Genomic DNA, 15,948 nt, shown 5'->3' with positions numbered 1-15,948 from the left:
GGAAAACAGTTTGTTCCGTATACAAACAGACTGAGCGTAACTGCCTTGTTTTATTTCTAACCACAATACCTGTTGACCGTTCTCACATAAATGCTCTTTGGAAGCTGATGGGCACTGTATTCATTCGCAACATCAAGCAACTCATGGTGCCCAGAGCCCCATCCTCACCTGCAGGGATAAATGCCGGCTGCGGGAGTTGCAGGTTAGCCAAAGCCTGCTGGCAGTGGAAAACACCGGGATTAAAGACTGGGGTGGCACCATTGGCCTTTTCAAGTGCCGATCTCTTTGGTATCAGTTGAACTGCACCAGGCTGCAGGGCCTGTGAGGGAAGGATGGATTAATAAATAGTATTAAGGAAAGTAAAATATGTACTCAAACCAAGCAAGCAGCAGTTAGATGAGGTCTGGCTTGGGAACCCTTTGCAAGGGTCGCCATTGAGCAAGGTAACCAACTTCAGAGATGAAGCCGTTGACTATATGAGTACATACTCAGTCCAAAACAGAAAATAAACATACAGCGGGGAAAAGAAGCTTTTCTATATGAGTACATACTCAGTCCAAAGCAGAAAATAAACATACAGGGGGGAAAAGAAGCTTTTCTATATGAGTACATACTCAGTCCAAAACAGAAAATAAACATACGGAGGGAAAAGAAACTTTTCAATTTCACTAATTTAGACAAATTAATGAAGCTGAAAAGGACCTCATCATGTGGGCTGGATGTGACAGGATGCTGTTGACAGCAAATAATCATTTAAAATTAACATCTAAAGGATGCTTATCTACTAACCTATTAAAATGAGATTAGCAGAAGCAACAGATATAGCAGGAAAGAAATTTTTGCCAGTTACAATTCCAATATAAATCTAGGAGATAAATGGTATGTAGGTGAAAAAACAGATGTCAGTGGATCAGAGTCTAAAGCTCCAAAATCCAAAATTCAATTTATACAAAGATTTCAGGTCCAAACCCTATAACTGTATAGTTCCCAACTAACATGTAAGGAAAAAGCAAATGAATGAATCTGCCCCTGCCACCTCACCCAGATACCATAGATAGTTAGCAAAATGTATGCAATTCTCACTTATAGAGACTTGCTGTGCATTTCGATATGTATTGTTTGCTTTGTTGTAAGGTTTAATTCTGAAACCTCTTAGCATTTTAAAATCCTTCTTTCATGTCTACAATTCTTTCAAAATCCCACTGTGCTTAAAATATTCAGTCAAAGCTCCCCCTGGATCAGATTCATTGGAGAAATTTGACATTACTGTACATTTTTTCCTCAGCAAATTGCACAGTACTTTAAAAACTTGTCCCGGCAACAATGATTGGGTATGCTGCAAATTCTTAAGGAGACGGGCACACTTATGCTGAGTATCTAGCCTTCCACAAGCCGAAAAGGGGCATGCCATGACCTCCTTATTCCTATGGATAAGAAGGCCTAATGGTACCTCTATTTTCATTTGGGAAATAAATATCACCCCTTCAAGTCTTTCCTTTTAAATGCATACAAGCTGCTTTCAGTAAAGTCAGCCCGAGCTGTGCACATGAACACGAACAGGGTAAAAATCTCTGCTTCACAAAGCATTTCAACTCTGAATCCTTAAAATATAGAAAGCTTAAATTTCTTCATGCAGCCCCCTTTGTTTAATCTCACCTCAAACCAATTCCTATGGGCCAGTGTTACTTTACCTTTAAGACACTGCTCTGATCAGTCACTCAGAAAGGAATTCTATATTGATGTTCAAAAGTACCAGTTGAAGACCTTACTATATATAGTACGTTTAACTCTCTACATGGAAATTTGGGGCTGACTTATATCCATTCTACCAAACACACCAAAATCATCAGAAATAGGCACATACATACGAAGGTCCCATGACTGAGCATTGGACAGGTAGGTACACCATGGCACAGGCATGGCATTCCTTGTACATCCCATGCATATGAGAACCTTTATTTTTAGGGGGCCAACTGCATTCCTCTCCTTTACAATAGGGTACGTTGTTTCTGAACATTATGCCGCCAACAGAAATAATCTAACAATTGGAGGCTTAAATTCTGCATTGAATATTCTGGATACCTTCCTATTTTCATAGCTTAAAATTCCCTCATTCAAAAGAATTTAAGACAAAAAATATTTGGTGAAGTCTTTTTTAACATTCATTAACAAATTCTGCTGTCCAGATCAAGGCAGAAAATAAGTTTGTTCTATTTTGGTACTCAGCTCTTTCACAAGGTATTGGGTTCAGTTTTGAGAGACCAGGGGTACTGAGAAACAGAACAAGTCCAAATTTGGGGTATTTGGCTTAGGGAAAAGACATGAGAATCAGGCTCCTATGAAATAGGGATTGACATGTTTTGCAATAAACTAAGTGTAAGTTCCAGTTACAACAAGGTAGATTTTAACTTAGTATGAGGAAAACCTTCTCAACAAATAGAGATGTCTGAAAATAAATGTATCTCTCTTATGAAAAGGAAAGGTCTCTGTCATGGGCTTCAGGGTCATGGAGGTGATTTTTTTCCCACAGCCGGGAAAAATGAGGTTTCCTCAGGGTTTTGTTCCCTATTGGGGTTATACCCTATTATATGAGGAAAGGCCCAGACTATAAAAGAAATGAATAGCCCACAACCTATCAAAATAATTGACAGCTGTGACAAGCATAAGTAATCATAATTCCTGTTTTTTAACCTATCACCCTGTAGTGTTATGCAAATGTTTTCCTACCTCCTACCTTTTCGTGGTTCAGTAGGACTAACTTTCCCCCCAGATTTACTTACTAGGGCAACTCAATAGCCAGGCCTCTTCTCCAACCATGTAGAAATTTCCCCCCAGCCTTGGCTGGCTGCTGACTTGAAATCGTTAACCTTTGGGAAATCAGAACCTATTTCCACCCCGTCCTCCAAGTCCTCTGTTTGTGAAAGGCATTAAGGATGTTACCAGCAAAGTGACCATCTAGGCGGCTCACGGGGCAGAAAGGCAACTTTCTGCCTTTTTACGATATTAAGGTTAGTTAGGCTATAAAAACCACTCCAAAATAATTTACTGTTTAAGTTGTGTAATTTACTCTTTCTTAAAAAATGGGAGAAAAAGCACAGTAAGTTAAAGTCATTAGGAAAGATTTTAAATAGTTATCTTTAGAAAGTTTTAGTGAACTAGAATAAATAGGTTCTCTCTTTTCCAGCTTATAACCTGGGCAATTCATTTTAAGGTCCCCTCATGACTATCCAAGATCATGGTTCCAGGATATTAGACAAATTGAGGGACATAAGAACCCTTTATCCCCAAACAGTCGACGAGCCCTGGCCTGTTCTTACCATCGCAGTGGCACCTGAATGGTTCATCTGGTGATAAGCTGCCTTGAGTTTGGCTTGCAAGTGCGCAGGAGGATGAAAGTACTTGCATTTCTCCCGGGAGCATCGACCTTTGATATAATCCATGCAGATGGTCACGGTATTATCACTTGCCTCAATCATGGAAAAATCTGTAGGGTGAGCATAGCGGCAATCGTTCTCGCCACGGGTACAATTTCCACGCTGAAATTCACGGCAAACCTTAAAGAAAAAAAAAAATCACATTGATGCTTGGAAGGTGATTAGCTTTTATTTATTTTGCCAGTGAATGTATAAGAGCAACAGTATACATTCTTTTGTCATCTATTTAGGAAAAATTCTAAAAGCTGAAGGATAATGTCGAGCCATATTCACTATGAGATGTAAACCTAAACAAAATTTCTATTCCGAGGAAGAAAAAAATCCAGTCTTCCCAAAGGAAAAGTTTGTCTGCTTTCCTTACACTGAAATGCAAGTATTGTTGAAAACCAGTTTTTAATCCTCTACTTGAGACACAGCCTAAAGTGTAATTAGCTAAGTTTGCAAGAGGGGGTTATTTTGTTAGGGTCCAAGATGTGTCTTTATCACACAGCAATGTGCTTTCTTTTTTTTTAAATTAAGTTATTTATTTTTGGCTGCGTTGGGTCTTCGTTGCTGCGCGGAGGCTTTCTCTAGTTGCAGCAAGTGGGGACTACTCTTCATTGCGGTGTGCAGGCTTCTCATTGCGGTGGCTTCTCTTGTTGCGGAGCACGGGCTCTAGGTGCGCGGGCTTCAGTAGTAGTGGCACACAGGCTCAGTAGTTGTGGCTCGCGGGCTCTAGAGTGCAGGCTCAGTAGTTGTGGTGCACAGGCTTAGTTGCTCCGCAGCACGTGGGATCTTCCTGGACCAGGGCTCGAACCGTGTCCCCTGCACTGGCAGGCAGATTCTTAACCACTGCGCCACCAGGGAAGTCGTGCAATGTGCTTTTTACAAGCAGACTTGTGGACCATGACTAAAGGACATGCACAGATTCCAGTTCAATACATGGCAAGGCATTTAAGGAGCTGCCAATGGAGCTGACTTTTTGATTATTCTAGCAAGTAGAGACTCATCAGCGAATACAGTAATCCCACTCTGCAAAGCTGGAGCCTGGCTAAAAGGAGCATTCCCATCAGACTTTCTGTGCCATAGCAAAGGAGATGCACAATCTGCAGCTGGGTACACTAAGACATTGTTTGACCTACTGTACAACCGTGCACTTCATAACAGGGTAAAATTGCAGTAATAAAATGTCTAACATTTCTCTGAGGTTATATTCCATAAGCTTAAAATTCAGATGTACTTATTTAAAGCATTCAAAACATTGGGCTCTAAGAATGTCTATGCATAAGGTTAATATCTACCCTATAGGGATTTATATATTTCTACACAAATACCTCCAGTTTATCTGAACGTATCGGTCTTGGACCAGGAGCTCCTGGCAGTGGAAGAGGCGGGCTTCCAGAAATCAGCACAGGTGCATTTGGTAAAAGTTCGGCAGGGACCAGGCCCATCCCAGGATGAGGTAAGTAGGGATTGAAAGCCATGGCAGGATTAGGTACCAGGGCTGGAGTCACAGGAAAAGAAGTCTGTATGTTTAAAAGAGAAAAAAAAGGTGTTAGAGGTCAATAGATTATTCCTATTATTACACAAGGAAGCATTCTTTCTAAAAGCTCAAGTCATATCAAAAGTTACCATTGTATTTTCTGCTTTATTTTTAGTCTCATACTAATTCCCATATAGGAGGAGTTCCTTTTAAAACCACAAATCTCTTTGAGTAACAAATTTATTGGTAAGCTGATAAGCCAAGCCACATAATTTTAACAGTCATGAGTTAAGTAAATTAAATCCCACTGATAGAGTCTGTTCCAAATGTGTTTTCTCTAGCACTTCCATTTTTACCTAAAAACCATGTCACCAACGATATCATATACGTGGGCAATCTGCCTTATCTCCTCACACAAGCATGGCCTTTGCACACAGACTTCAGGTTCTCCCCCTTCATCCCACCCTCTTCCTTCCCTTCCCCTTCCTCACAGTACTGCTTGGCTCCAAAGCTGCTGGTCCTACCATGGTTCCCAACTGCCCTACCGAACACTTGCTTCTTGGCCCACTATCAATTAAGGAAGAAGAAAGCAAGAAGGGAGGAAGAAAGGGGTAGATTCTGAAAAGTGAGAGCTGTAAGAACTCCTTGCTGTCTACCTAAAATGAAATTAGTACGGTCATTTTTTTTAGAGGTCTTATTTTACAAATGAATCTGACTTGCCTAGCCTTGTCTTTATCTAAGGGATCAGATGATGGGCACAGTTTAAAAGGGGGCCCTAAACATGCTACGAGAATCCCTATTAGGCAGGAAGAGATAACAGGATTATAAGGTACATACACCAGAGTATAACTTGTAAAGAAAAGTCTTGGAAATGCAAAGGAATCTTACTGGCTTTTCTATTTTTTTTTTATTAACAGGTTATTTTATTTGACTCAAATCTTATTGTAAACATCACAAAAAATGTTAATCTCCATAAATACTCAACCTTTATGGAGACAACAAAAAACTAATTTAGGCTAATTGAAAATAAATTCTGAACTGACAAATACGTATAATGTATGGTAACACAGCGTAGTTATAAACACTTCACTCTAGATGATACACAGTTTTGTTATTAATTCCCATTTAATCTAAATTGAAATTACTGAAAACTTTTAGTCAAATGTTTGGTTTTTCTTTTTTTTTTTTTTTTTTATAAATTTATTTATTTTGGCTGCATTGGATCTTCATTGCTGCCCACGGGCTTTCTGTAGTTGCGGCGAGCGGGGGCTACTCTTCATCACGGTGTGCGGGCCTCTCATTGGGGTGGCCTCTCTTGCTGCGGAGCACGGGCTCTAGGCACGCCGGCTCAGCAGTTGTGGCTCACGGGCTTAGTTGCTCCGCGGCATGTGGGATCCTCCCGGATCAGGGCTCGAACCCATGTCCCCTGCGTTGGCAGGCGGATTCCTAACGACTGCGCCACCAGGGAAGCCCTGGTTTTTCTTTTTTTGACATCTTTATTGGAGTATAATTGCATTACTTTGTTGTGTTAGTTTCTGCTGTATAACAAAGTGAATCAGTTATACATATACATATGTCCCCATATCTCCACCCTCTTGCATCTCCCTTCCACCCTCCCTATCCCACCCCTCTAGGTGGTCCTGATCTCAAAGAGTTTCATGTATATACTGCCTTTATTATATTATTTATTATAACCACATAATTTATCACTTTACTGTGCTGTTTTCCAGTTTGATCCCTATTTGGGTGTATTTTCTTCTCAATGTGGTCATAATTTCTTTGATAGTTCTCTTGTCTCCCCTATAGCACCCAATATATAGTGAATGACTGATTGATATAATCAATGACATAATTTAAAAATAAATGTAAGCATTTTAATGAATGAATAACACATCATGGTTAAATATAGTACATTTCTAATAGTGACTTTGTAAGGTAGGTAGCGCATTGTCATGCAAATGGTGATGTCTCTTGTATTACTAATAGCAGCATTGTTCTTTCTTGCTTTCTTTTTATTTTTCACTAAAAAAATAATCTGTTGCACTGCCAAGCTATGCCCACAACTTCTGCTAAATCACATTAATCGGAACAGCTCTAAATGCAGGTAGAATAGAAGTCTATGGAGTATGAAGTGAGGGGCGATCTATATTCATGGCGCCACTCCCTAGTCAGACTTGAAACTTTCAATAGCACAGCCTTCTCCATGAAACCCCTGTTATAAACCACATTCAGCTTGGAAGGAAGGACTTCCCCATTAGCACTCTACCTTAGATGAGCTTATCATTAGCTAACTAGCAAATTAGGAAGGGCAGAAAGAGCATGCCCCCTCCTCCCCAAACTGGCAAGACTCACCAGGGTTAAGTAGAGAAGGGATGGTGGCCAAGAGCTTTAAGAGGAAAGGGGTGACACCAGGTGGCAGCAAAGATGACGGGGCAGTCAGGGAGGTGCTTTAAGCTTTGAAGACAAAAGCCAAGGGCTGACCCAGCCTAACTAGCGCTGTGATGTAACAGGGTATAGGGACATGTCATACTTCTTATGGAATGAAAACTATTGAATTAAAAGGAAAACTTGCAGGTGAGTGAATTTTCCAGATTAAAAAATCATTAATCACTAATAAATAACCGATCAATTAATAATATTTAAGAATAATGTACATGTAAGCAATGCTTCCTATTTATAATAGCTCTGAACTTCTGTATTTTTTCCTTCGTTTTTTGGGGGAAATTTCCTGGTTAACTTCTGCTTTCTTTAGAATATGTTTTAACCCTCTCACGTTTGTTACATGTTCCAATTGTATGAAAACAAGCTGAAAATTAAAAGTCTATATAAATAGTGCAAGGGACTTGCTGAAAAAGTTTAGGGTTTGTAAGGTTATACTGTGCCATGTTTAGGTTTTAAAGTTAGTATTGTAGATTTTATAACCATTTTCCTCCTTGGTATAAACTTCATTCTATTACTGTTTATTGAGAAGAAGCAGGTTTTTTAATTCCCAACCCTCGGGCACAGGAAGGAACTCCTGAGTTTCTTATTTATTTTCAAATGGACATTTCTGTTTCTCACCACCACCTCTGCCCCAGGGTAACTACTCCATTTTCATGAATTTGAACATTCAAGGGCTTAGCTTTAGTTAACAGCCACCTGTTATATCAGGCAGCCTGCAAGTTCACACATTCAATTTTAATAAGCAACTTTAATCCTTCCTATACCTATACTGCAGGCTTTGATGTCAGTTGAGCTAACATGAACCAATTAGTGGGGTAATCTTAATTTTAAAGAAAAAGGTACCTAACAGGTTGAATCTGATTTCTATTTACAGCCTGAATGGTCTGGGCACTTAAATATGTTTCAGATGTTCACTCAAACCTAAATTATTTCCTAAATATTTGAAAATATGAGAAAACTTTTCCTCCTAGAACAGGGGGTATGGATTTTCATCTTTCTCTGAGACTTATGAAACCAACAAGAATGATGGCGACAACTGACTATATGAATAAAATGATCACCTAGACAATCATTTACCCTCAATGTCTCTTGCAGTATTAGCTGCTAGGGTAATTCCCGTGAGCTACCAGTTACTTGCACAGTACCTAGGAACTATCAGGGCCTTAGGAAATGCTTTCTAAAATTTGGTGAATTGCCTCTAGAACAGGGGCACCTAATCTTTTTCGAGTCCTGAACTTCTCTGAGAGTCTGATGAGAGCTGTAGACCCTGTCCACGGAAAAATTCATATGTGCATAAACTGCATCTGATCTCAAGAAGTTCAAGGACCTCATGAAACTCACCCCTGGTGTGGGGTTATGGACGACTTACTGTTTAAGAGCTTGTGTTCTAGGGTAACGGTTGGCAAACCACAGCTCCTGAACCAAATCCAGCCTGCCCTGTTTTTGTATGGCCAGAATGGTAAGAGTGGTTTCTACATTTTTATTTTATTTTTTTAAATTTTATCTGAAGTATAGTTGATATACAATGTTGTGTTAGTTTCTGGTGTACAGCCAAGTGATTCAGTATATATATATATATATATATATATATATATATATATATATATATATACACACTACTTTTTCATATTCTTTTCCATTATGGTTTATTATAGGATATTAAATACAGTTCCCTGTGCTATACAGTAGGACCTTGTTGTTTATACATTCTATACATATTAGTTTGCATCTGCTAATCCCAAACTCCCAATTCAACCCCCCACCCCTCCCCATGGCAACCACAAGTCTGTTCTCTATGTCTGTGAGTCTGTCTCTGTTTTGTAGATAAGTTCATTTGTGTCACATTTTAGATTCCACATATAAGTGATATCATATGGTATTTGTCTTTCTCTTTCTGACTTACTTTACTTAGTATGATAATCTCTAGGTCCATCCATGTTGCTGCAAATGGCATTAATTCATTCTCTTTTTATGGCTGAGTAATATTCCATTGTATACATATACCACATCTTTTTTATCCATTCATCCATTGATGGACATTTAGGTTGTTTCCATGTCTTGGCTATGGTAAATAATGCTGCTATGAACATAGGGGTGCATGTATCTTTCCAAATTATAGTTTTGTCTGGATATATGCCCAGGAGTGGGATTGATGGATCATATAGCAACTCTATTTTGTAGTTTTTTAAGGAACCTCCATACTGTTCTCCATAGCGGTTGTACCAATTTACATTCCCACCAACAGTGTAGGAGGGTTCCCTTTTTTACCACACCCTCTCCAGCATTTGTTATTCTCTACCTTTTTAAATGGTTGAAAAAAAGTACAAGATGAGTAATATTTCATAACACATGAAAATTATATGCAATTCGTGTTTCAGTGTCCATAAATAAATTCCACTGCACTCACATGTAGACCTGTATAACAAAAAGTGTGGATATCTGTTTTCTCTCTTGTTACAGAAGTACCTACACAATATCCTCAACTTTGTTTCTTGTCCCACAAAGCCTCAAATATTTATTAGTCATTAAGAGAAAATTTTGCTGACCCTCATTCTACAAGATTCCAAAAAATAAAGCACTCCATCAATTTCTGAAGTAAAGCACTAATTATATAAAAATCTATTGGTGTGAATTTAATACTTGTAGCAAGATTCCATAAGTTGAAGAAGTTAGACTTTAGAAACAGATACTAAAGTATTCCCTAAAATGTTCTTTTACATAGTTAGTAAAATTCATGTTCTTAACTATTTGTTTATAAAACAGTAACTACTCAGTGCCTGACTAAGAATGGGGAGATAGATGGACTCCTGTAAAGGTAAAATTTTAGGAGCCACCACATTTTGTCCTTAAGGGATTCTGAAGCACCTTTGAATAATAATACAACTCAGTGAAAAATGATGCCTCAAATAAATAAGTCTAGTTTACGTATACATCTTAGTAACACTGATTTATTACTTAAAATGAGTTAATCCTCAGGCTAGTATAAAGAAATAAAAATTAAATGTTATGCTAAATCCATCTCTGCATCTCCCCACAGCCTAGATCTATTTGTAGTTACTTGAATAATATACAAGGTCAGTTACAAGTATTGTTGGATGAATGCAAGACACTTCTTAGGCTAATCCTGGCCTGAAGGCAACATCGTAATTGAGGTCTCCTCTCTCTAAACTCCTGTCTAAAGGTGGATGACTAAGCATTTTCTTTTATAGGATGGTAAACATTTGGTAACAATTTGTTGACTTGATTTTAATACCAGAAAAATAGCACTCTTAACTTTAGCACTCCTAAGACCTTAATTTTATTACTCATTTACAAGCATTTATATAGTACAAAAGGAAGCCCCTTTCACCAGTCACCATGCGTATTTCTATCCTTAGATAATCCCAAAGCACAATGAAATGTATCATTTTTGTTTCCATCAGACTTTACTAGCTGTTCACGAGGAGCAAAACTGAATCGTTTTTGTTCCACAGTTTTTGCTTGGTCATGTCCACATTCTCTGAGCGTTGTTCTAGGGGGACGGAAGTGGCGAAAAGGCACACTGCAGGAGGCCCACATAACCTCCAGACTAGTTAATTGGTCCCTCAATAATTGAGAGTGAACTTTATAAACAGATGCAAGCCGATAGTGGTGTTTATGTACTAATCACACTTGTTAATGAATAAGTCAGTGTGGCCCAAGAGAGAGCGAAGAAAAACAAATACATTCAAGGGTCAAAGTGAATAGTTATCCTCACCTAGACCTGGCTTTTCTGACCTTATTAATCATGGAAGTCTCCAAATAAGGGGAAGCATTGAAGGAAGACACGTAGGGGAAGGGTCGATAGATTATTGTGCGTATAAAAGGTGTAAAGTATCGCAAGAAGGAGGGAACAAGTCATGGTTTGGATCTGCCTGTAGGTGGTGGGAGAAGCTGCAGAGCAGGTCAGGAATTATAATCCACAGCTGATTCCTAGAGGTAAGGATCTGGCATAAGGTAAATGACTTCTTCCTCAGATGGGTGAGGGGATTTTAACTTTGCTCCTGCGACGTGAACAAGAACTGCCCTAAAAATTATTTGTTGGTGAATCACTATGTAATAACAGTGACAATTCAATTAACTTTAGTATACCACTAGGAAAGAAAAAGTATTTAAAAAATCAAGTGGTTACCCAGTTTTAACAACGGGTATGAAAAAAGGAAGGGTTTGGGGGGAGGGGGAAATGGCAAGAGCTGAGAAAAGCAAAGAACCCACAGGAAGCCTGGAGACTAGAGACATCTCAGTGCAAATCCAGGATAAATGGATGCAAAGGGTTATAATTATCAGAGGTTCAACAGAACACCACCACCACCGCCACCAAAACAACAACACAAACTAAAACAAAACCTTGCATGGCTAAAATAAAAATACTCTACGGAGGAAAAAAGAAAGCCCAAAGCTATAAAAATACGGAGGATCAGGTACAAAGCAGAAACGAAGGGTATCACGAAAACATTAATCCACCATTTCACTACTGTTAGATCATATACTCCTAGAGGGTAGAGACTGTTTCTAATTCACCTTTTAATCCATCTCTTACCCTTATAAATGCCTGGCACAGAGTAGATGCTCAAGAAATATTTAGTGAATTGAGTCAAAAGGGATTCCTAAGCCATTGATTACTTTTAGGTTTACCAGTTAGAAAAATCCAAATCAAAAATCACAAAACAAAAGAAACACTCAGGGATCGAAAGTAGTGGCAGAGAGATTGAAAAATCCATCAGTTTTGGTCTCTGCTGGGGAAAACTTTAAGCAGAAGGCCACTCCCAAACGGTCTTTTGAAATGCTAAACAGTATGAGAGGCACAGAGTACTGTATAACACATACACATGCATGTGCACATGCACGTACACACCCCCACACATATGTATGTGTGGCAGTTTTTAATTGGAGTGGCTAAATCATCAGTATCAAAAGGTATCCGATGAAGAGTTCCGGAAAAAAAAAACGGTTTAGTGATACTACAGACTGAAATATGCAACTTCTTATTACAAAATGTGTGGTCCCAGGGGACAATTGAATTGCTAATGTTTCTGATATCCACAGAATGGTTTAAGAGGGGAGACTAGGTGAAGAAGGTTTTCAAATAATATTTAGTACATCTATAAAGATTATTATGGCAGATTAGGATTATTTGGGGGAAAGATTATTATCAGGTGGGGAGGGCAACCACATTTTTTCACACTAGGTCTCCTGATGGCCCTCTCAGTGACAAACCACTGAACTCTACTGATCTGAGCAAGAGGATGGTGATAAAAAAAATACCAGCCTCTCTAGGTGAGAATGCCAAGCACTGACTTTGTTTCTCGTTGCTGTTGTGATTTTTTATCCTCCGTCAGGGAAAACGATTTTCACAGATCCTCGCAACTTCCTGCCTTCACCTCACTGGTGATGAACGGCAAGCCACGCTGAGGTAGCTGCTGGAGCTTAGACTGTGACCACGAGCAGGAAAGCTAATGGGCCCACATGGTCTCATTAGCACCAGCCTCTCACCAACTGAGCTAACCAGATCCAGAGGAGGACACAAAATGGGCTGAGAGGAGATTACATTTTAATTTATCTCCTGGGAATATATGAGGGAGGACAAAGGGAGAGTGTTGAGATTCGTCACTATCAAAGAAACTGCGCACTGTAAAGGTATCATGAACAAATGCCCTCTGTTTGACAGCAAAAGTGTAGGATTTTCATTTCACGTTCAAAAAAAAAACAGATTTCACATTGTATATTAAGCCGAGTTGGGGCAAGGCAGCAAACCTCCAGCTGGTGTGATTTACTTTGCTTTACTCTAAAAGGAGCTTTAAGCTGTGTGACATGCACAGCCTCGGGAAAGGACCTGAATAACTACTCTACTTTGGACAAGTAGTTGCAATCAGGAGTGAATCCAGGATCTGTGGGGCCCCAAGTTTAGGCCTTCAGAACAAAGGATACACAAATATCTTTGGCAAATTTTACAAACACGTTGTAAACACATTGCTACGCCTCCTCCCAAGGCCCTGGCACGACACCACACAAATGAGGGGCCCTGAGCCTTCACTAACCTCAAGGTAAGCCTACACCTGGGAACAATTTGTGGAACAAATGCATAATATTAGGTCTCAGTTGCTATATCTAAAAGTAAAATCTTTTCTAATTTTTTAGAAAACTTAGTAAAATCTTGATAAAATTTTGCGCTTTTAGCATGGTATCACTCCAAATACTCCTGTGATGTGATCTGCTCAACCTCAGTCAATGTGGAATTTAACATGATAATGACAGTCATAATTATATTAAGAGCATATTAACCTTATAATTACATAATGCCTGTCGTCCACTGATTTGAACATTTTGCAAAACTCACTTTACAAAACACCGAATGTCACCACATCGAGATGAAAGACATAAAGGTCGTCATTCATCGTTTCATGAGTAGGTAAACTGAGAAACTCACTGAAGAATCTTCATTAAAATTCACTAATTTCTGTACTGGCCATGAGACTGGTAATCTGGAAAATGGACAGAATTTCCTTTTCCATTAAATCTACAAAACGTCTTGCTCACCTTTTTAATGATAATTTTTTAATAGAAGAGCCCTGACAACAGGGAGATAGCATATATACTTCAGTCAATCAAACTAGTTTATGTGAGCTAGAAAAACTATAACTCTGGATGAATATGCAAAATGTAGAATGTATCTTGGTGAGGGAAGGATATTATCCTTTCATCTTTAACTACAAAATCATTTAACATTTTCAAAAATTAAAAAGTAAATACAGGCTTCCCTGGTGGTGCAGTGGTTGGGAGTCCGCCTGCCGGTGCGGGGGGCACGGGTTCGAGCCCTGGTCCGGGAGGGTCCCACATGCCGCGGAGCACCTGGGCCCGTGTGCCACAGCTGCTGAGCCTGCGCTCTGGAGCCCACGTGCCTAGAGCCCGTGCTCTGCAACAAGAGAGGCCGCCACGGTGAGAGGCCCGCACACCACAACGAGGAGTGGCCCCCACTCGCCGCAACTAGAGAAAGCCCGTGCGCAGCAACGGGGACCCAATGCAGCCAAAAATAAATAAATTAACTAATTAAAAAGATTTTTAAAAAAGTGAATAAATATTTTGCAATTTTACTTCTATTCACTTAAATCAGTCCCGGTCCAAAGTTGCATAGAGTAATATAATATCTTAGAGGTCCTATTTAATTAAAGAAGAAAAACATTCAAAACACGGGAGCCTAAAAATACTGAAATTATTCACTAATTAGTATATCTCCCTTCCTCTTATCTACTGCAACTTCCTATTTTTCCCCATTTGGTCCTGAAGTGTTACATCACCTTCATTCCTTACTATATTAATGTCAGACAGACATATAAACTTGTTTCTGAGAAATATATTTGGTAAATAGAATTGTAAAAATGAAGCAAAAAGGTGGGGAGGGTCCAGACAGACATCAGATGATTCTATCTGTGATAAAGAAAAAGACTGAAGTCCTGTGTTTATAGCCTCTGTGGTTTGGAACACCATGACTTGGCCACAGGAATGCAAGTCATGAAAAGCATACAGCAGACCAGAGGACTTGGCACACCGTGATGGCTGATCCAGTAATCTCTGCACGAATCATCAGGTGAATACACCCGACTGGGTCAAGTTTACCTGCGTGTAAAGAACTGCTTCCATGCGAATCACCACATTCAAACAGAGAAGCAAAAGGAATTTACTAGATATAGACAGGTCTAGATTATACAAAATGTCTGAGCCAAAAATATTTTTAATAGCCTTATAACATCATCTCCACCTTTTACATGCATATATTACATCCAGCAGTGAGAATCCTTCCTTGGAAACTTCTTTCTGTAATGAAGATTCCAAGTCATGAAAAGACCTGAAATTTTGAAACATTAGCTTTGCTTGAGAGTTGGAATCCAATGTGTCTGCTTGCCCTAAAATTCTTCTCCAGTGCTCGTGTTTGCCTCTTAATGATGCCAAGGGGAGTTCTTAATTGTACAGTTTTTTGCTGTGAACATCAGCAACTATCTCTCTTAAACTGCACTGAAAAATACTAGGGAGTCACACCCTTTGCCTCACTTGCTAAACTTCCTCAATAAAGCTAACAAGAGCTTTCTGAGGTGGAATTTTATACGTGCAAATGTCAATTCAGACCTGTTAGATACAGTGAACAAACTTGCCTGCTACAGTAAGCATTCCACCCAAATTGACTAGGTGTGGCTTTTATTCATAGTTCAGTCACACTGAACAGTTCTGTTCTCTAGCTACATTTAGGTTGACATTGCCTTTATCTGGGGGCTTATAATAAGCAAAACATACTCAATTTTCCAAAAGCAGATGTGCTCTTCTGTTATCCTAGAAACAGATCAAAGTGTGCTTTGTGGGAAGACCTGAGGTTCAAGGCAGTGATACCAAATGGGTCTTAATATGCAGCCAGACAGACAGCAGGACTGGAAATTTAAACAGAAGCTTGAATATTTTAGAGAAAAGAATCAGATGATCAGGGCGGGAGGGGGGTGTGGTTAGAAGGGATAGAGAGTTGTTTGGGGGAGAGTAGGTACCAAGGAAATGAAGTAAAATTATACGTTACTTCCATAGTAAAATCAAGATCCATAATAAAGAACA

The 15,948-nt window shown here is 39.3% G+C and overlaps 1 protein-coding gene across 10 annotated transcripts in view; it reads right to left on the bottom strand.

Annotated features, from left to right (window-relative positions):
- The window catches only part of MBNL3 (muscleblind like splicing regulator 3), a 117,426-nt gene that overhangs the window by 14,954 nt on the left and 86,524 nt on the right, over positions 1 to 15,948 (bottom strand). For all 10 annotated transcript variants that reach the window (XR_014014299.1, XR_014014300.1, XM_081223185.1 and 7 more), the window contains 3 exons: positions 4,748 to 4,939; positions 3,318 to 3,554; positions 169 to 319 (listed from right to left, as the gene is read on the bottom strand). Coding sequence is in view for 8 of the 10 variants with exons in the window: in XM_081223185.1 (XP_081079311.1) it covers positions 169 to 319; positions 3,318 to 3,554; positions 4,748 to 4,939 (580 nt within the window). In the remaining 2 variants the exon portion in view is untranslated. The remainder of the gene's footprint in view (positions 1 to 168; positions 320 to 3,317; positions 3,555 to 4,747; positions 4,940 to 15,948) is intronic.

This window comes from Mesoplodon bidens (genome assembly GCF_964165515.1).
Source record: "Mesoplodon bidens genome assembly, chromosome: X".
NCBI lineage: Eukaryota > Metazoa > Chordata > Mammalia > Artiodactyla > Ziphiidae > Mesoplodon > Mesoplodon bidens.
Note: the sequence above shows the minus strand (reverse complement) of the source record. Positions and strands in the feature narration are given on the sequence as shown.